This window comes from Macrotis lagotis, chromosome 1, assembly GCF_037893015.1.
Source record: "Macrotis lagotis isolate mMagLag1 chromosome 1, bilby.v1.9.chrom.fasta, whole genome shotgun sequence".
Classification (NCBI taxonomy): domain Eukaryota; kingdom Metazoa; phylum Chordata; class Mammalia; order Peramelemorphia; family Peramelidae; genus Macrotis; species Macrotis lagotis.
Window position 1 is genome coordinate 706408007 of NC_133658.1, and position 20693 is coordinate 706428699.

General features: G+C 34.8%; 1 protein-coding gene across 4 annotated transcripts in view; it reads left to right on the top strand.

Moving 5' to 3' along the window:
• RBMS1 (RNA binding motif single stranded interacting protein 1) overlaps positions 1-20693 on the top strand; it is a 257733-nt gene that overhangs the window by 172219 nt on the left and 64821 nt on the right. For all 4 annotated transcript variants that reach the window (XM_074215867.1, XM_074215870.1, XM_074215866.1 and 1 more), the window contains exons 3-4: positions 6157-6215; positions 17082-17173. In XM_074215867.1, coding sequence (XP_074071968.1) covers positions 6157-6215; positions 17082-17173 — 151 coding nt within the window. The remainder of the gene's footprint in view (positions 1-6156; positions 6216-17081; positions 17174-20693) is intronic.

The window sequence follows — 20693 nt, forward strand, 5'->3', positions numbered from 1 at the left end:
AAATAAATAAATTACAGATGAAGAAACTGAAGCTGAGATTAATTGGAGATAATACCTAACTCCTAGCAGGTAGAGAGGATAAAATGAGAAATTTGTAGAGTGTTTTGTAAAACTCAAAATGTTATATAATTGCTAGCTATTTATAATTCAAAAGTTATTTACAGTAGTAAAGAATTAACACCTCTGAGATACACAATAAGGTGCTAGACTTTAGGGACACAGAAATGGAGTCTTTGCCCCTTACCTTCAAGAAGGTTATATTCTCTGAAGGGAAGATAAGACAAATGACTCAAACAAGTTATGATCCTCACAATAAATATAAAGAAAAATCACCATAAAATATTATGAGAATTCAAGGAATGAGAGAAAACTTATTGGAAGGAGGTTTCAGTTAAGATTTCATGAAGTAACATTTGATTCGGGCTTATAAAAGAGAGGAAATAACTTCTTTTTTCTTTTTTTCTTTCAATTGATAGTTTATTTTATTTTTCCAGTTACATGTTATGAAAGTTTTTCAACATTCATGCACCTGCATATGCATATTTTAAAGTTATATAATTTCCTTCCATCCCCAGTGTCCGTCAGGTGAATATTGTTCATACACATTTGTGTTTAACATGTCTACAGATTAGTTATTTTCGCTATGAGGAACTAGAATTAAAGGGGGAAAAAGAAAATAATGAGATAGGAAAGAAATATAAAAAAGAAATGGTTAAAAGATCAATGTAGTGTTCATTCAGATTCTGTAGGGTTTTTTGTTTGTTTGTTTGTTTTGGTTTTCTTCCTCTGGATGGGGATAGCATTGTCCATAGCTGGTTTCTAAGAGGCACTGCATTCATCAAGGTTGATCAATTCACAATGTTGTTAATGTGTACAATGTGGAAAGTAAAGAATTTCAAAAACTATAACCTGCCATACTATAAGCCCAAGACAATATTATAAACTTTGTAAATACCTACTTTAGTGATAGGGAATATGAAATTTACTTGAATAAATGATACAGGGAGTAAGGTTGCAAGAAGAGACTAGAAGACTCTGAAGGACCAAATCAGAAAGGAGGAAGAGTCAACAAACATTTGTCATATGCCTATTATATATTCTAGTCACTATGCTAGAAAAAGTCAAAAGATAGTCCCTGCCATCAAGGAACTTATAATTGAATCAGAGGAAATAACATATAAAAGGAAGTAAAATATCAAAGGTCTTAGAAGAAGGGGAGAAAGTTCTCAGAAGTGAGGTATGATGGAGAAGTCCCAGGTAGTGTAGACAGGTGGGAAATGAAGTGATATCAACCTTGGTTCCCTCCTTAAATGGAAAATCTGGGAAGAGGGGTCTCCCCTCTGCATTCCAGAGGTTCCCATGTACTACTGATGAAGTATAAGAATCAAGAACCTCTATTCATGGTAACAAAGGAAGGAGGAAATTTTGCAAAGGATTGTCAAGAAGAATCAGAACAGTGGGAAAGATTAGTGGATCACTTGATTTAATTGGGGGTTGAATACAAGTCCATATAGGCAGGGAAATTCTCTTTTTTTGGCTACTATAACCACAGGTATTTTTACTGTTAACTGTCCTTCTGTAAGGAGTTTCCAAGGGTACTTAGAATTTTACTTGTTTTCTATAAGGACTATTAACTGTGATGACTGAAGAGAGGTCAGAGATTATTTCTGAGGAGAACAGAGTTTAATACTCTTATTCAAAGAAACATGGAATGAATTCTCAAGAAATTACTTTAGTTTGTGCCTTGAGAGAATTGAATGATGGGACTGTGTTTCCAGAATGGAGATGTCTGCAGTTTCAGTGATGGTTAATGTTGATTCTGAATGTGAACTTTCACACAAATGATAGATCTTGAATACTTCTTTATGCCTTGGTTTTATTGTTTTAAACTCTTAGATAAAAATGTAAATAGTAAATAGTAAATTTGATGTTTATGCCTAGGGGGTTAGGGTTGTGAATAAAAGAGTGTTTGTGTACATGTGCACATAGACACACACACACACACACACACCTGTAAAATGGCACATAATAGAACACATTAGAGTTTGGAGAAAGGGAAAATATGAAACATAACTAGCCTAATAATAATTTCCTCCCCTTTACTCTTTTGTTTGAGGATAAAACATTCTCTGTGTGAATAAAAAAGACTCATTTCCCCTTCCATATACCATGACTTTATTTCAATCTTTACAAGGGAACAGAACAAGATCCTTCATATTGTATAAATATTTTGCTATGTTGCCATAATTATTTTTAGATAGTCCTAGAAAATCTTAAACAAAATGAAATCTAATATATACACTTATGTAATCATGTATTTATGATGTAAAAATAAATTTAAAAAATTTAAAAACAGATAACAATGCTTTACCTTCATAGTTAAGCATAGAGTAAATAACACCTTTCATTCACATTTATTGCTGTTTAGTCTCAATATTTGAATCAGGTCAAACTGGTTTAACTAGCATTCCATTCTACAAATTGGATAAGAATTGGTACAAAGAATTTGATTATAAGAGGACTAAATTTTAGTTAAATTCATATTAAGTTTTTGTTATATTGATATTATGATCAATGAATAGTTATCATTCAATGATGTTACTTGGCATCTGAATTAGCCAATGAACTGCCTGACAAAAGATGACTTCAGTTTGGGAGAACTATAGTTCAAATTTGTTTCCAAGAAGTCCTCAATAGAGGCCAAATGATCACTTTTCAGAATTACCATAGAGATTCACATTTATATGGGAGTCAAAGCAGATGTCTTTTGAGATCCTTCTCTACTCTTACAGTCTCTAAAATTGTGAATAGGCAATTGAGAGAAAAAACAAAATAGTCAAATATGACCTCCTTGAAATGTTAGTCTTCGTCTACCTTGACTTTGTCATTCAGATCAGTGAAAATAACACAGTGCCTGGTATAAGTAGATGCTTAACAAATGCTTGTTGTCATTAAAGTATATGCTACTTTATTCCATATTGTGTGTGTGTGTGTGTGTGTGTGTGTGTCTGTGTGTGTCTGTGTGTGTCTGTGTGTGTGTGTGTGTGTGTGTATGACTTGGGAGTGAAACATGGCTTGAGTAGTATAACCAGTATGTATTGACTTTCAAGTAAGGAATACATATTTGCAATCTAAAAAATCCACCTAAAGAATATGGAGACATGGTTAAAATTTTGCAATTTTGGTGATTAGTGTTCAATTTAAATTTCCTTTTAAGTTGATTTTTTTTTTTTTAAATTATGTTTATGAGGAGACAGCTAGGTGGTACAGTGGATAGAGCACCGGCCCTGGAGTCGGGAGAACCTGAGTTCAAATCCAGCCTCAGACACTTAATAATTACCTAGCTGTATGGCCTTGGGCAAGCCACTTAACCACATTGCCTTGAAAAAAAATAATATAAAAAGTTATGTTTATGGGAACAATGTAAAGACTAACAGACTGCCTTCTGTGAGGGGGGAAGCAAGAATGGGGGGAGAATTTTAAAACTCAAAATAAATAAAATCTTTCTTTAAAAAAAGTTACGTTTAGTGGGATATATGGTGATGTTTTATGAGTTTATAGAATTTTCAAGGGAATTTGGAGTTTAAATTCTATTGCCTCTTGAATTGTTATCTAATTTTCATTAATTTAATTTTTGTGTTAGATAGTAAAAATATGATTATATGCCAACACAAAAATAGAGGTAGGAAAAGAACCTGTTGTTAAATCAAAATATTTCTTAGTAAAATATTGTTCATTTTCTATTCATTAATATAATCTCTTAAAATTTATAAAAATTAGGGGCAGCTAGGTGGAGCAGTGGATAGAGCACCGGCCCTGGAGTCAGGAGTACCTGAGTTCAAATCCAGCCTCAGACACTTAATAATTGCCTAGCTATGTGACCTTGGTCAAGTCACTTAGCCCCATTGCCTTAAGGGAAAAAAAATTTTAATTATCTAAATTAAACTTATCAAACAGCCTGCATCAGTCAGAATGGTTTAGCACCATTTCCCCAGATCTCAGATAAATAAATGATGAGAAAACAATATAAAAAGGAATAATGTGTTTAGGATTAATACATAGAAAAGTAGAGAAAAAAAGACATTAGATATTATATGGTCTCCTTTGGTGGTGAGGTAGGTAGTATAATTATTATTCCCTATTTTGCAGATGAGTTACCTGAGTGTCAGAAAGTGATTTATCTTGCCCCTAAAGAATCTTCACTTAGAATTCAGAGTTTTGAGTCTAAATCTCTTCCATTTTATAAATCTAATGCTTTTTGTACCACATCAGTCAGTTGCCTGGGATGGCTCAGTTTTATTTCCAACTTGAATATGCATTTCTTTCTCTTTTCTTAATGTCAGATGTGTCTCTTTAAATGTATTTTTGTTTTAAGAATTTAATGTATGTAGATGCTAGGGCCGTATCCATATTTTCTCCATGAGAAGTTATGGTTTTAATGAACACTCTATATATACCTCATCTGTAAAAATTAAGGCATTGGACATACTAATCTCCAGTCTTAATTTTTTTTTTTATCTTTGCTCCATTGTTTGTATTTTCTCATTATTTAAAGACTATATAGCAATAGCATTTATTCTCTTGGGCTTTTTGTCCTTTAGAGTAATTAAGTGAGACTTTATATGGTAAAATTCAATTCTTGAATTTCATCTTTTTTTTAAAAGTTAGTTTTTGTTGTTGTTTTTTTAAAATAGTACACTCAGGAATTTGAACACTTTTCATTGAACTGGGGAAATGGCTAATTCCCCACGAGTCTATTTATATTGTTGATTACATTAAGAATCTGTAACATTTTACCATCCCTTCTTTTCTGTACATGTGAAATATTTATTTTAAATGGTCTGCTATGGATATGACTAAAAAAATCAGACTTTATGTGTCTAGGGGTATTTTAGTCTTGTCTGTATTTGAGACAAGGAAAAAAAATTGATGATTAAATCTCTGTACTCCTTCTACACCTTGATCTATATATACATTGTCCTCATGAGCTGCTGAAGCAATGAAATGTATACATTTTTAAGGAGACTGTTCATTTCCCTAGGCAATTACAAAGTTGTGTCTTCGGATGTGACTGTATATATAATTTGACGGTATTATCAGAACAAAATATCTTGAAATGGCTTCTATTTCCTTTAATGTTATGCTGTTGTCCCAGGATTGACAGGTAAAGCACCACCCCCTTCTTTAAAACTAAACTTCAGAAACTAGAAATTCAAATTTGAAGTCAATATAGTTTATGTCATTTTAGCTCTGATTTATTTTCTTTCGAAACTAGGGCACCCTATGTAACTCAGGCTGAATGTTCAGGGTCTGATCAGGATTGATGGAAGTTAAGGGCATGATCAAGACTCTATTCCTGACCTTGTATACCCCTCCTTAAGTAACCTGATGGCTCCCTACTTCTAGGGACTCATATTAATGCCAGACAGACCCTGGATGATATTTAGCCTACTGCATCTCAGAAGTCCCAGAGTCAAATAATCTACCAAGCCTCAGCTTCCCTGACAACAAGACATGCGCCACTATACTGAACTTTGGTTTCATTTTTTTTAATTTATGGAATAAAGTATTCCTATAAACATAGATTAATAAAAAGATATTTATACATGAAACTTGCTATTCCTTTTAAATGTATAATAAAGTTATTGTGTAAATATCCTTTTTTTTCTTTTTTATTCCCTTCAACCCTTACCCTACTCTAGGGATGGTTATTCTTAGATATACAAATAGACATGTGTGTGTAACTGTATGTGTGTATGTGTGTGTGTGTGTGTATATGAAATTCTTCTATACATACATTAGTTCTTTCTCTAGGTGCAGATAGCATCTTTCTTCATATGTCCTTTACACTTTATTTGTGTATTTATAACAGTCAAAATGACTTATTCCCTCAATCATTCCAAAAATAATACTGCTGTTATAAAAATATTCTCTTGGTTCTGTTCATTTTACTCTTCATTATTTCATGCAAGTCTCTCCATGATTTTTCATGATTTTCTAAAATAATTGAGCTCAAATTCTATCAGAGAAAAAATGTATTTTGTACATTATTTTTTGACATAAGCAGACAGATGTCCCATAGAAAGGTGCTTAGTGAGATTTGTTGTTTTTAAAGTTACATGAATATAACTGTTTCTCCCCTTTTTTTGGTTTCAGATATGGAAAAATTGTCTCTACAAAAGCAATTTTGGACAAAACAACCAATAAATGCAAAGGTATGCTTTTCTAACCAGAGCCTCACAACCGATTGAAATGGTGGGATTTAAGGTTGAGCTTTAGTTTCAAAATCACCTCTGTTTGATGGGAGGGGACCCCCAGTACTTATTTATTTCCAAGTTTCTCTCTTGCACAATATCAGTATATTGGTTACGTTTGTCCCTAGTGGAGTTGGCTGACTGCCTAACAGCAGCAAACCCTTTGCCAGAACTTTAGATTTGACTCCAGTGAAGTTAACATGCCAAACACTGGTTGGCATTTATCCCCTGCTTTTAAAAGGAAAATAGAGTTAGAAAACAGCTTTTTTTTCTGTGCTTGAGAAGATTAGAGCTGCTTACTGAAGACCATTCTGCCATACTAAGAAACTGAAAAGATTACATATTGTGCAAATTGGCTCTATTAATTAGAACAGAGTAGCTTTAAGCTGTACTTAATTACATGTTTCAGTACTCCCAATTGTTCTTTGCTGTATGTCTATTGAAAATATTGGAGGTAAGGAGGGGAGAATCATTTTCACTGACCAAATTATAATGGGGAAGGGGGAGGTCATAGACTTCTTTGAAATACCCTGATGCATTAATTTAGTTCATTGACCTTCAGTATTCAGTGTAATTAGGATGATCTCATCTAGTTTCATGAGTAATTTAAGTGGAAGCCTAGAAGGGGGAAGGGCCTAGGAGCTTTCACCCATGCTTTCTATTCCAGGCACTTGGACAATAGGGAGCATGATTTCTAGGAAAAAGGAAGAATGGAGTCAATTGACTTTTCAGTATAACCTCTGCCCCTATGAATGGGAATAAAGTTAATAGGGATGGTCAAGAGAAGCAAGACTCTTCTCTTTTCCCTTCCATTATAAGAAGCCAGAGCATTTTAGATATGGGCTAAGCAGTACTTACATCAATTAAGAAGCAGGGGAGTTTTAAATCCACTTGGTGATTAGGACTCTTCTAAGAAAGTTGAAATTTCCTTTATGGGAGGGGGTAAGGGTCATATTTCTGTCTCTTACTCAAAGTTAAAATTTAGGAAACATTTTTGAAAAATCTGCAAGCTCATATATAATCCATGTATCATTAAAAAAATTTTGATGGAAAAAGTTAAAATTTTAGAAAATCATATAAAACTGATTACTAGTATCCATTTCTTTTAGCGCTTATATATAAAAAATAATAACAGATAGATTGCAAAATGGATGGAGAACTAGCCTTGAAGCTAGGAAGACCTGGGGGGCAGGTCACTCAGGCATCTCTCAAAAATTGTAAGATGTTGGGGTGTCCCCCTCTCTCAGTGAAATTATGACTCCAGGACCTACTTCCATCCCTCAAAATAACTGAAATTTGTAAAATGGTATAATATAGTTACAAGGGCCTTTTAAACATTATTTCATTTGATCCAATTGTAAAATCCCACAGAATTTTAAAATTGGAAAGACTTCAGAGACCAGTTAGAGAAACTGTCTTTAAACAAGAATTGGCTTTCCACATTGCCAGCAAATGCATTTAGTTAGTTATTCAGCCTGGGCTTAAAAATCTACAAGAAAAGGGAACTTTCTTTGTCCTGAAGCAGCCTTTTCCGCTCTTTACTCTTATTATGAGAAAACTTTTCTTTTCTCAAGTCCATGCAATCTCTCCATTTTCTACACAGTTTTGGGAAGAATTCCTCATCTTCCATTAAACAGTGCTTTTTAAAAGATAGCTATTACATGTGTGGAGTGAGGGGACAGAGCACCAGCCATCAGCTAAATTAATAGGCAGGAGTAAGCATCTGCTTAATTTTCTATCTGTAATTATGAAAAAGATGAAGAAATTCGGACTAGATAATAGTACTGTCAAACTTGAAACTGGTCAAATGTTAGATCCAAAGAATAACCCTTAATTGTTCAAAGTCCATTTGGAAGGGATTTGCTTGTGGATTTCCCTAGGTAGCTATCTTTGACCTTGTTCTTCCTAACATTTTTATCAATGATTTGTATGAAAGCATAGATAGTATGCTTATTAGATTTATAGATGACTCAAAAATGGAAGGAATATCTAATATCAGATAAAAGATTTCAAGCAAAATATCAACAGAGTAAGATAGTCAACTGAATCTAAATTATGGTCACTTACTATATGTAGCATTTAGAATGATGGCTTTCTTTGAAAGTTCAAGTGGTTTTCAAAAAGACACAGTTTTTTCTACCAATTTCTCAATTCTTTTGGTGGCAAATGTCTCACCAAATGAATGATTATTTTAAATAACTCAGCATTTGAACCAGATACTTAGGAGTCCAAAAGAGATTGACCAAAAAAACATTCAGCTGACTGAAAAGGGAAGAAAAGAGCTGTAGTCCTTCTAGCTTGGGGTGATGATATGGCAGCCTCCTCCCAGGTGGCTTCTAACTTTTCCCTTTCATATGAGAAACATCCTGTTAGATGTTAGAACTATTCTCTCCCTTTTTTTGGTGGTGGTGGGGGAGGTTTCAAGATGGTGATGAGTGGGTAGCTTTGTATTATCTATATATTTTCCCTCCCAAATATATTCTTTGGAATCTTTGAGCTCAGGATTCAATGGAAGGACATAAGAAAATGGGATTGGGATGTCTGTTAACAAGAATTTAGTGAGCAATTAATAGATGCCAAGGTATGTGGTGAGGACTCAGGATACCAAGTAAGATCAATACACCACCCTTGCCCTTGAGGAGCTCACATTTTAATAGAAGAAAAAACACGTAAACACAAGATTAGCTGAAAGGTATTATTGGGGAGACAGGAGTGCATGGTAGAGTGGTAGGGGACCAGTAGTTATCACATCTAGGAGGATGAATTTGAACTGAGTTCTGAAGGATGTCAGTGAAGTTCAGAGGTGGAATTAAAAGGGAGAGATGTCTAGGTCTGAAAAATAATAGAAGGCAGCCTGTTAGTCTTTACATTGCTTCCATGGTATCCATATTTTGTTTCTGTATCCGTATTTTGTTTCTGAATACCACCACCTTCAGTGTGTTTGCCTTCCTATCCATTATCTTTCAAAGATCAGTATCAGTGAAATGACATCATGTATGTATGTGTGTATATATATATATACACACAGACACACACACATACACATATATGTATCTATTTGTTGTTTCAGTTTGAGCAATGAAGTACTTGTGGACATTTAAAGTCTTTTGCTGTTGATTCTCATTTTGGATATCTCCTATAAATACTGGTTTGCACTGATACCTTTCTTCTAATGTTGTTCCTGCTTCTCTTTGTGGTATTTGGCCTGGCAGATATGTGGATAGTTTTTTCTCTCCCTCCCTTTTTTTTTTGTTTAAAACCCTTTTGTCCAAGGAACTCCACCCTTGGCCAAGAGTCTAATATTCCTTTGAAAGTTGTGGTCCAGACATCCAAATCCCATTGTCAGACATTGTCTTCTTATTAACCTCCTTTAAACTGTCCAGATCTGCTTTCAACTGACAGCTTTGGTGGAAATATTACCTCTTCCTCTAAGTTTGGATGGAGCACTGACCCTGGAGTCAGCAGGATCTGAGTTTGAATCCAGCCTCAAACACTTGAAATTTACTAGCTATGCAACCTTGGGCAAGTCACGTAACCCTGATGGCCTTACCATTCTGGCCACTGGACCCAGATGTCTGTGGAGGAGAAAGTGAGTCTGGTGACTTAGCACAGTACTCCCCTAATTCAAATCCAGTTCACATGCTTTTCATGACATCACTTCCCTGACTGATACCATGATTTTCTTTGAGAACAAAGGACAAACATCATGCTTAATTTCTTGCCCAAAATATTATAGTCCCTGGCAAGTTCCTTTTGGTAGTATTATTCTCTATCCTCATCCTGTAAATCATCAGAAATAAATAAGGGTAGTCCAGTTTGACAAACCTTAATAGATTTTGTCTTATATTCAACTTGCATGTCCAAAGAAGAGAGCATTTCCATTTACTCCTCCCTTCTCCCTGTCTATTCATTCTTCTTCCCTCTCTCCTCTTCCATTTTTTTCATGTAAGACTGATATCTCTTTACCTTGAAATTACTAACTAGGCAAGTACTTGACCACCATTCCTTTTAGATAATTCCCAAATCTCTACATCCAGCCCTACTTTCTCTTTCCAAGTCTATTAATACCTTAACTGTCTGTTAAGCAATTCAAAACACATCCATAACTGAAATCATTATCTTTTCTCCCTTAACAAACTTCATTTTTAATCTTAATGATTTCCTTTTAGGATGCTACTATTTTTCTATTCATCCAAGTTTGACACTTCTGTGTCATGCTTAACTCCTCATCTCACTATTCACACTCTATCAGTTGCCAGATCTTATTAATTCTATTTCCACAACATCTCTTGAATACAACCCATTCACCTCATTTAGCCATGATATGCTTGGACTATTATTACAGTAGCCTTCTCATTAGTTTCTTTGCTTCAAGTCATTCTCCACTCCATTTTGTAATCCACATTGCCATCAAAGTAAAGGCATCCATGGATGTCTGGACCATGTTACCCACCTCTTTACTTAATATTGACTGAATATTATTTCAGTGATCAAAAGTTTTTTTTTTTAACTTACTCATTTCCCATGTTTTCAACCTTTTTTATGCCTTACTCCCCTTAGTGAGTTTTAAGGTCCATCCATATTAGCCTACTGCTCTTTCCAAGCTGAATAGGATGTTCAGGAGGACTAACACCTCTGAGGTGAGCCTTTTCAACCTTTCAGGGTTGCTCATCCACCTTGGTATCCACCAAACACCTAGTTCTCTCTTTCCACACCAGGCAACTGTTATATGTGTAAAGGCCACCCTGGTCAACCATTTTGGCAGATAGGCTAAACCAGGTTGAAGCTAACCAAAAGACCTCAAGCCTATCAGTGAGTTAGGGAGGTGTCTGTCCCAAGGAAGTGATGATTTCCCTGAAATGAGTGGATGAGAACAATTTGTTACAAGGACTTTGAAGGTGGCTGAAGCAGGCACTGTAGAATACTTAGAGCTTGGTTAGTCATGGAAGACACTAAATCCACTGCATCCCCTGGCCTTCCCCAGGTTTCTTGACTTTTTTCTTATAACTGAACTTTGATGATTCAGGAAAAGAGAATGAAACTGATGACTTTGGTCAATTCAACGTCACTTAACTCCAGTTCCCAAGTGTACATTATCTGTGGTGTCATTGGTCCTCTTCAAAAATGGACAAATACTTGATCTTTATTCACACACAGCCATCCATATTCCAACTGTTCCTTTGTGTTCCATTCCTGGAATATTTCCATTTTTGCCTCCTTTTCTTAGAATCTTTGGTTTCTTTATATACCCCTATGTGCATATTTTCTCTCCTATTATAACATAGACTTCTTGAGGGCATGGAGTACTTTGGATTTGTATTGTATCTGCCTGGCACATAACAGACACTTAAGAAATTTTTATCAATTGAATAATGGTGCTAAGAATTGATTGATTGGGCCAGAGGAAGAAAAAAACATAGCCTATAACTTGACTCACAAATTCAAGAATTGCCTGTAACTAATGTTTTGCATGAAACATTTATTTTAAATAAAGAGAGGCTGTTACCTAGTTGGAGCATGAACCAAACTCAGGGTAACATTTTGAACAAATGAAAAGAATGATGTAGAAGTTGGCTGCATTGTGTTGCTCATTTTTAAAATGATAAATGAGATGAGACATTGTTGCCATAGAACATTTCTTCAGTCCTAACTTCAAGTCCATTCTTAGTGGATGGATTTCTGATTTAATATCCCAAAGTGTGTTTGATTTTTCAATCTGGATCCTTGGAAGTGGTTATGTACAAATGTTCCCAAATTATTTGCATGAGTATTCATCTGAGCTTTTCAGGTTCACTGTTATTTCATTACTTGTTTTTCTTAAACTGTATTTAATATGTCCTTTCTTGAATTTTGGAGTTTGAACAAAGACCAAGGACTATTATCTTCACTTTAGGAAAAAAACTGATATCTTATTATCTGATCTTGCTATCTCTTATACTTTATATTTCTTCCTTAAGGATATAATTTCTCTCTCATCACATTCAATTTGGATCATTATATACCTTGGAAATAATGTATAGACTGGCAAATTGCCTTCTTTGGGGGAGGTGGGGGGAGGGGGAGGGGGAGGGAAGTAAGATTAGGGGGGGAAATTGTAAAACTCAAAATAAATAAAATCTTTAAAAAATATGTCCTTTATTAAAATATTTCCTTCAGAAAATATCCCATATGAGGATATCATGTTTTTGCATTTCCCTACACCCCCCCCAACTGTTTATCACTGGCATATACTAATTATAAGTAAACCTAGTTTATGTGTGCTGGGATTTCTTTTTTCTTTTCTTTTTGTTGGCAAAGCAATGGGCTTAAGTGACTTGCCCAAGGTCACACAGCTAGGTAATTATTAAGTGTCTGTGGTAGGATTTGATTCTTCTTGACTCCAGGATCAGTGCTCTGTTCACTGTGCCACCTAGCTACCCTGCTGGGATTTCTTTCATATAATCTACAGGTGATTTTAAGATGATATTTTACAAAAATTACCCTTTTTTGCCTTTGAGAAACACATAATTCAAATGAGAATACAAATCAGAAATAGCACATACTAAGCTCTAATGCTTCAATACTTTAGGGATCTTGTAGTTTCTCTAGTATGGTATCTCCTTCCACAGATACAAATTGTAATCCCTTGACACCAGAATAATTGTCTTCATTATTTACTCTGGCAAAAAAAAAAAATCATTATCTGCTAGCAAGACTCAATCATTCCTTTGTACAATCATGTCAAAACTTTTCCATGGCTTTCTATAGCCTACCCAGGGAATATACTTTTTGACACCTTTCCTCTACCTGTTCCACCACTGAACATAATCTTGACTATAGTCAGAATGTTGTTCTTTTGTTTCTCGTATTTTGCCTTATACCAGAAAAAAATTTGCCTTTACCTCTTCACATGTGGAGAGAATTCCTACTCAACCTTTAAAACCCAACTAAAATACTATCTTCTCTTAAAAGCCTTCCTTGTTCTTCCTAGTGAGATTCTGCTCCCATTTCCCCCAATAGCCTTCAGTACTTCACATATAGTCCTTTTCTGTACTTTCTATCCATGTATGTATATGTTTCTTTAGTGGATCTTTGACTTCATTAAGCTAAGAAACTCCATATGATAAAGAATCAAGGGTACATACTCAGTATGGGATTTAAAGCCAGATCTTCCTGGGTTCAATGAAAGTCAGCTTTCTTTTGATTATTATACTGTTGCCTCTTAATTCTCTAGTATAGATAAACGTATAATAATGTAGTGGGTATGTGAGGTGGGGGAGGTTGGTATGTTATCCACTCTTAAGTTATGAGGACAGTCTTGTCTTAACTAGTCTTTGTATCTTTCCCAGCACAAGTCTCCACATAAGGAACTTAAACATTTATTGAATTGAAATGAAACCTCTGGGGAAGGGTCTCTCTAAAGTTAAAGAGACTTATTCCTCATGCTTCCAACAAATTCTACCTGGTCCAGTATGTGATGCTTTGCTGACCTGACAGGTTCTGGAAGATTTGGCACTGCCTTTAAGAACTCAAGATGAGGCATTAGAGTAGGATTTTAATGGAGGAAATAACCATCATCCATTTATTTGTCAAATAATTATATATAGAAATGTACAAAAATAGTCACAGACCTAGAGGAGGATCAAGGTGATGGTGAATTTTTCAGATTAACAGGATGAAACTCTGTTTATTTGAACGTAGATTCATGGAGCAAGGGAGTTTTAAGTAGGACATTAAAAGACTGACTATAAATATCTTCTTATGGAGAACCAAGAGCAATTAATGCCAAAAAAGAATGAGGTATAGTGGAAAGAACGTGAGATTTGAAGTAAAAAGACATGATTTTGAGTCTGAGCTCTACTACATATTCACTGTCTGATCTTAGACAAATTATAATCTCTCTAAGTCTCATTTCTCCATCTTTAAAATATGATCAAAAGATACAGCAGGATCAATGAAAAATAAGAAGAAGCTATTAAATTTAGTAGTCAAGAGACTGTTGGTAACCTTGGAGATAAATTGCAAGAGTTAAGTAAGTAATAGAAAGGAGGCAAGGAAATGGAGAAAAGTGCAAACAATCCTTTCTAGAAGTTTACCTGTAAAAAAGGGAGATGTGATACTAGATAGTAGTTTGGGTAGATTGCAGCTTAAAAGTAAAAGGGTTTTTTGTTTTTGCTTTTTTTTTTTTTTTGCAAGGCAATAAAGTGGCTTGCCCAAGGCCACACAGCTAGGTAATTATCAAGTATCTGAGACCGGATTTGAACCCAGGTACTCCTGACTCAAGGGTTAGCTGCCCCTGTTCTGGCTTTTGCAAGGATTGAGTTGAGTCCCTTTACTGAGAGAGAAAGCATGGTGGTAATGAAAGGACATGAAGTTGGTGTGAGGAAGGAGGCTTGGCAGCACCATTGTAAAGAGAATGTAATGGATCACTGAAGAAAATTAAAAAAGGATTGTTATGTTTTAGCGGGGACTGAATTGAAATTAGGTAATCTATATTTCTATCAGACCCAGTTAGCTTCTGCCCTGTCTTTAGCAGAGAGTCAGAGTTCGGAAAACAGATGAAAGTAGCCTGAAACTGAGGATTGATAAGATGTGAGTGACTGTACCATAAGGAAAGAGTGATTTGAAAGTAGCAAATAGAGTGTAGCTAAACTGATCAACTGTAAAATTGAATTATGAATGAAAGGGAGAACAGAAAAAGAAGATATGAAGAACATAGAGAATAGAGATTCAAACTTAAGTCCTTTAACTCCCAAATTGTTACTCTTTTCACTATGTACTTCCTCTTCAGATAGTAACCACATGGTAAGATGCCATTTCTGCATCTGTATATTCATGAGATTGCTTTAGCTTCTGATAGATCATTAATTTGATAAAATTCTTTAACATGAAGAGGAATTCCGTCACAAGAGTTGTATTTCCAGAGGGTACAATAGAAACAAAGGATATGAAATATAGAATGCTAAGTCCAAAATAGTTTAAAATTAGAGATTTGAAGATTTGGGGGCTAGGAAAGAGGGAAAATTTGGGGTCTAGGGAAGACCAACTTGGCAGCAATCAATTCTGACTCATTGACTAGGAGCTAGGAGTTTACCTGCCATAACACAGAGGAAGAACCAGATGAATTGGCCCCCACTCGAATGGGGTAATGTCCCACTCAAGGATAACTAAGCTGGGAGTCATTGCAGGAAAGGAGTACTAGTTTTCTCAGTTTCTGACTCTAAAACAAGTAGAAGCAGCAGGGAATCCTAGCCATCCTGAGTCAGTAAATACCTTATGTTTCATTTTTCCAGCGAGTTGGATTCATTTGCTATGCCAATTGCATGGTATAATCCTAAAATAGTGGAGGTTTTGCATAAGTTCTCAAGAATAAGGCATATAAAGCATACTCAAAAAATATTCTTCTTGAGTATGGAATCTAGCTCTGAATCTTTATCTTAGGAAGCACAGAGCCCTTGTTTTACTACCTTTCATTTTCTGTGATTTAGGCTCTATAGTAGATTTGAATCTACTTCAGAATATGGTGATCCTAGGGGAGGCTAGGTGATGCAGTGGATAGAGCACTGGCCCTGGAGTCAGGAGTGCCTGAGTTCAAATTTGACTTCAGACACTTAATAATTACCTAGCTGTGTGGCCTTGGGCAAGCCACTTAACCACATTTTCCTTGCAAAAAAAAAAAACAAAACCAAACACCTAAAAAAAAAAAGAATATGATGATCCCTCTGCAATATAAGATACACATACTGATGATTTAGCTCAATGGTTTGACCTTCCAGCTTTATAATAGTGTGGACCATGTTCATTCTTCACATATTTAGTTTGTTTCTTGGGATTGTCACACCAGTCTTTCCAATAGCAATTTATCTCCTTGAGAGAACAAAGCTTTGGTGTGTCATTCAGTCAGCAAGCTCACTGAATTAAGGGCTTATTCTATACCAGTCTGCTAAGTGCTGAAGATACAAAAAGCAAAATCAGTTCCTGTCCTATGGCTATTCTCATTATAATGGAGGAGATAATGCAGAAAGCTCTGTACATGCATCTGACTTGTACTAAATAAATTTCTCAGTGGAAAGGTAGAAACATTAAGGGAAGTCACAGTCTTCCTGCAGGAAAGTGAGATTTTAACTAAGGCTTGAAGGAAGTCAGGAAAACCAGATGCAGAAATGAGGAGGAAGAACATGAGGGACAGTAGTGAAAGTGAATTGAAAGGTGAAATTGTGGAAAGAGCAGAAAGGATAGAATGCATACAAGAAAGTTACATGTAAGAAGACTGGAAATGTAGAAAGCAGGGCTAGATTATAATGAGTTATAGATTCAAATATTTGATCCTGAAGGCAAAAGTTAGCCACTAAAGTTTATTAAGTAGGAGGATGTGGCATGGTCAGATTTGGCAAGTGAGTGGAGAGTAGCCTAGAGTGGGGAAAGACTTGAATAGGAAGACCAAAAGAAAGCTATTCTAGTTTAGATATGAAGTAATGAAGATCCTGCAATGACTTTAGATGCTCATCCTAGTAAGATTCTGATGTCCACATTTGCCTTTGAGAAACACAAGGAGAGCAAGTTTTACTGATTGAGGTGTTTTCTGACCTCTTTTGATCTTTTCATCTTGTCCTTTGTTTTGTACTGTTTATCTTCTGTAGAAAATAAGGTGATATTTTATTTTTCTTACAGTTTTTTACCATTTGTTCCAATCTTCCTTTTTTTGTGTCATTATTAATGTTGATAGTGTTATCTGATTAGTGGCCTATATACCCATTTATTAAACTTGAAAGTTTATAGTTATATGTATAATGTTATATTCTTATCTCAGTGACTTTTTTCTCAGTCTAAGTGTGTTTTTAATTTTAGGTTATGGTTTTGTGGATTTTGACAGCCCAGCTGCTGCCCAGAAAGCAGTCTCAGCTCTAAAGGCTACTGGAGTTCAAGCCCAAATGGCAAAGGTAAGCTATAAGGTCAGAACAGTTTTTCTGATGTTTTATAGGCATCCTGTCCTCTCAATTAGCCATCTCAACAAACTTGATAACAGAATGATATTGCATATAGAGATGACAGACAAATTATTTTGTTAGCAAGAACCTCAGCTATGTATTTTAAAAGGTATTTTTGGCATGCTGTCCCTCATCTTTGTCCCATATCTCCACATGCCTACCAGTAGCTGTTGTGTCTGTGATAATTATATTTCTTAAAATATAATTTCCAAAAAAAGCAAAAACTTCTCTTAAAAATGTCAAAATTATATTCAGTGAATCATGAAGTTTTATAAACAAGTCAAAGTATAGGATACATTTGACAGCCACATTTCTACATGTAGCTGAATGTTTGCTTTCAAACTGAAAAGTAGCTGTTAATTTTTAAAATGAGTGCTGTTGTAAAATTCAACCCTACTTCAGTAAGACAATAGTTTGCAGAATCTTCCTCTGTTTCGAATAAATAACAGAAAAATATTTTCTGCAAATGAAAGACACATGTACTATTTGCATTATAAAGTCACATCTAAAAGCAAATTTAAGTTGTAAAAGCCTTTCTCATGAATTGTTGGACACATATTGATTAGCTAAGTATTGAGGTTTATAAATTAAGTGCTATATGTTAGACAATGGATTTTGCTTCAAGCTGGTCTTCTTAGCTTTCCAGATGAGAAACAATTGAACTACTCAAAATGTCCTAGGATATATCCAGACTATAAAATGGAAGCCATATGTTTAATACTTAATGTACATTTCAGCATTATACACATGTATACTCGTATCTTTTGTAATTGCAAGATCATTCCCTTTTGGTGTTTATTTGTTTTATGTCAGTTAACTTTATACACACAGATTTTTTTCTATAATATCTTACTGTGATTGGACTCAGATGAATTTGACCAACTAAGAAAGGTTATTTTTTTTATCAAATAAAATTAGTGTGATTCCTTTAAAAACAAAGCAAAAAAAATTAAACCTCCTTATATCCAAGTTAGGCCCTCTTGCAATGTATTAAACTGCTGACTAGTTCAGTGTCTAATGGTACCATAAAATCTTAATTTCACACATATTCAGAAGTGACCAGATCCTCTGTCCTAATTTGATGCATTATTTATCAAAAAACCACAGATCCTAAATCTTTGGTGATGAGATGCTTAGTACAGTAAGCTATTAAAGCTTAAAACTACACTAAGACTTTTGATATACCTGCATATTCTGGCCTTGGGAATCAGGAAGACTTGTATTCGAACTCTGATGAACTGCCCTAAACCTCAGTTTCATCATCTATAATGTGGCAATAGCAATAACCTATATTACATTATTGAGGTTGTGAGGTTCACATGAAATAATGTATATAAAACACTTCAAAAAATTTGGAATGCTACATAAATATTAGTTATGATCAGTGTTACAGGAGACTTCAAGATCACACGATCTCAAATCTGTCATTATTCTTTCTCTTTATTCCCCCTCTACCTCCCTAGATAAGGCTATATGATTTACCAGTAAGTTTATTCACTTCTTATCACAAAATATGGAAGATGGTTGGTAAATATTTTTTGATAGATTGACTCAAACTTATTGATGATTTATTTGTCATTTCTATACCTTATTGCAACTAAAGAATTATGGAATATCTTATAACAATTTGTGTTAGCGGTGAGGTTGTTAAGTTTGTTTATTTTCAAAGGTTTTTTCATCTGTGATTTAATAATTGTTCAATTTTACATTTAGAAAACTTTTCTTAATTCATTTTTTTTATTTGGCTTCTTGCAATAGAAGAAAAATTAGCTTGCTTCTTACCACCTCTTAATTCAATTCAACAATTATTTTAAAAGCAACTAATTATGTAGCATATACTCACAGTTCTAGGTACTGGAAACCTAAAGATGAATTATGACAGCCTTTTTTTTTAAATGGAGCTTAAAATATACTAGAAGAAAATGACACACATGCAAACTGTGATACTAAACAGAGTGTAAGTGCTAAGGGTAGGTCAAAGGGCTGTGAGATTTGAGAGCATCCTCACCTTAAAGAATTTCCAGGAAAGCTTTATGGAAGAAGTAAAAGCTGAGTTGGGCCTTGAAGGAAGGGGAGAGAAATCTTCAACAGACTGAAATGGGAACAGAAGTATTCCAAAAATGAAGGAATAAATAAATGCAGACAGAGAGCAGGATGATATCAGAAGGTGAAAAATATACTTGCTTTTTTTGTTGTTGTTGTTAAAATGTAGTCTATGTGAAGCTGACCTTATGTTAGATTAGTTAGCAAGGTAGATTGGGTTCAAATTATGAAGAATCTTCAATCTAAAAACTTGTATTTAGGCAATGGGAAGGCAGAGGAGGTTATTAAATAGGGAACTGATGTGTTCAGAGCAGATTATTTGGCAGCAGTATGAAAGAGAGTTGGGAGAAAAAATAAACTGGAGACAAAAACAATAACTAAGGGAAAATGTTATAATTGTCAAGTTGAAGGGAGTTGTATATATTAAATCTAGAGCAATTACAGTCAGAATGTAAAGGAAGGGCATGAATACAATAGATATTAAAGAGATTTTTGAAGTTTTACAGTCATTGTATTTGGAATCAGAGAACCTAAGTCCTCTGGCTCTTACTGGCTTTGACTTTAGGACAAGTTCTCTTGTCTTCTCTGTGTGTCTCAGTTTCCTCATTTGTAAAATGAGTTAGACTAAGTAATACTCTAAGTCCCTGTAAGTTTTAACTTGTTCTTAGATCAGCTGTCTGTTCTGAGATTTCTAATAAGAGAAGATGAGTTATGACCTGGGAGGAGACAAGAGGGAATATAGGATCATGAGTGTGGGTTTAGCTATGACAGGGAAAGAAGTCCAGATACTCTGAAATTAGAAGGAAGAAGGAAAAGATGGTTGGGGACAGAGTTGAAAGAAGTTTGAAGGAATTTCCCTAAACCTTCATCTTTTTAGTAAAGTAAAAACTGAGATCATCAGCTGAGAGAGATTGGGTGGGAAAGGAGTTGAATGCTCAGTGTGCAGCGTGGGATACATTTATATAATGCTTTCTGTATATCAGAAACTGCATTAAGGGCTTTACAAATATCTCATCTGATCCTCAAAACTGGGAGGTAGGTGTTATTATCCCTCCCATTTTACAGATGAGGAAACGGAGGTTAAATAATTGTCCAGGATCAGTGTTTGAGGTCAGATTTTAATTCAGTCTTCCTATCTCCAGGCTCAGCATTTGCTCCACTATATCACCTGGTTTCCTAGAAAGAGAAGCTTTGTGAGAATTTTAGGAAATATACAACAATAAATTATGACTAAAAAAAATTATTGCCAAAAGACATCAAGAGACTATTTGAAGTTAAATAATTTAAAGTTGTAGTAGACTTAATGAGAGCATATGCTTTCATATGTCCATTTAGGAGTAGGAACAGAATAAGGTAACTTATAGTAGTTGCTCAGGATTAGCAACCAGGGCAGAAACAGTAAAGTATTTGGAGGAGAGGAATTTGAAGG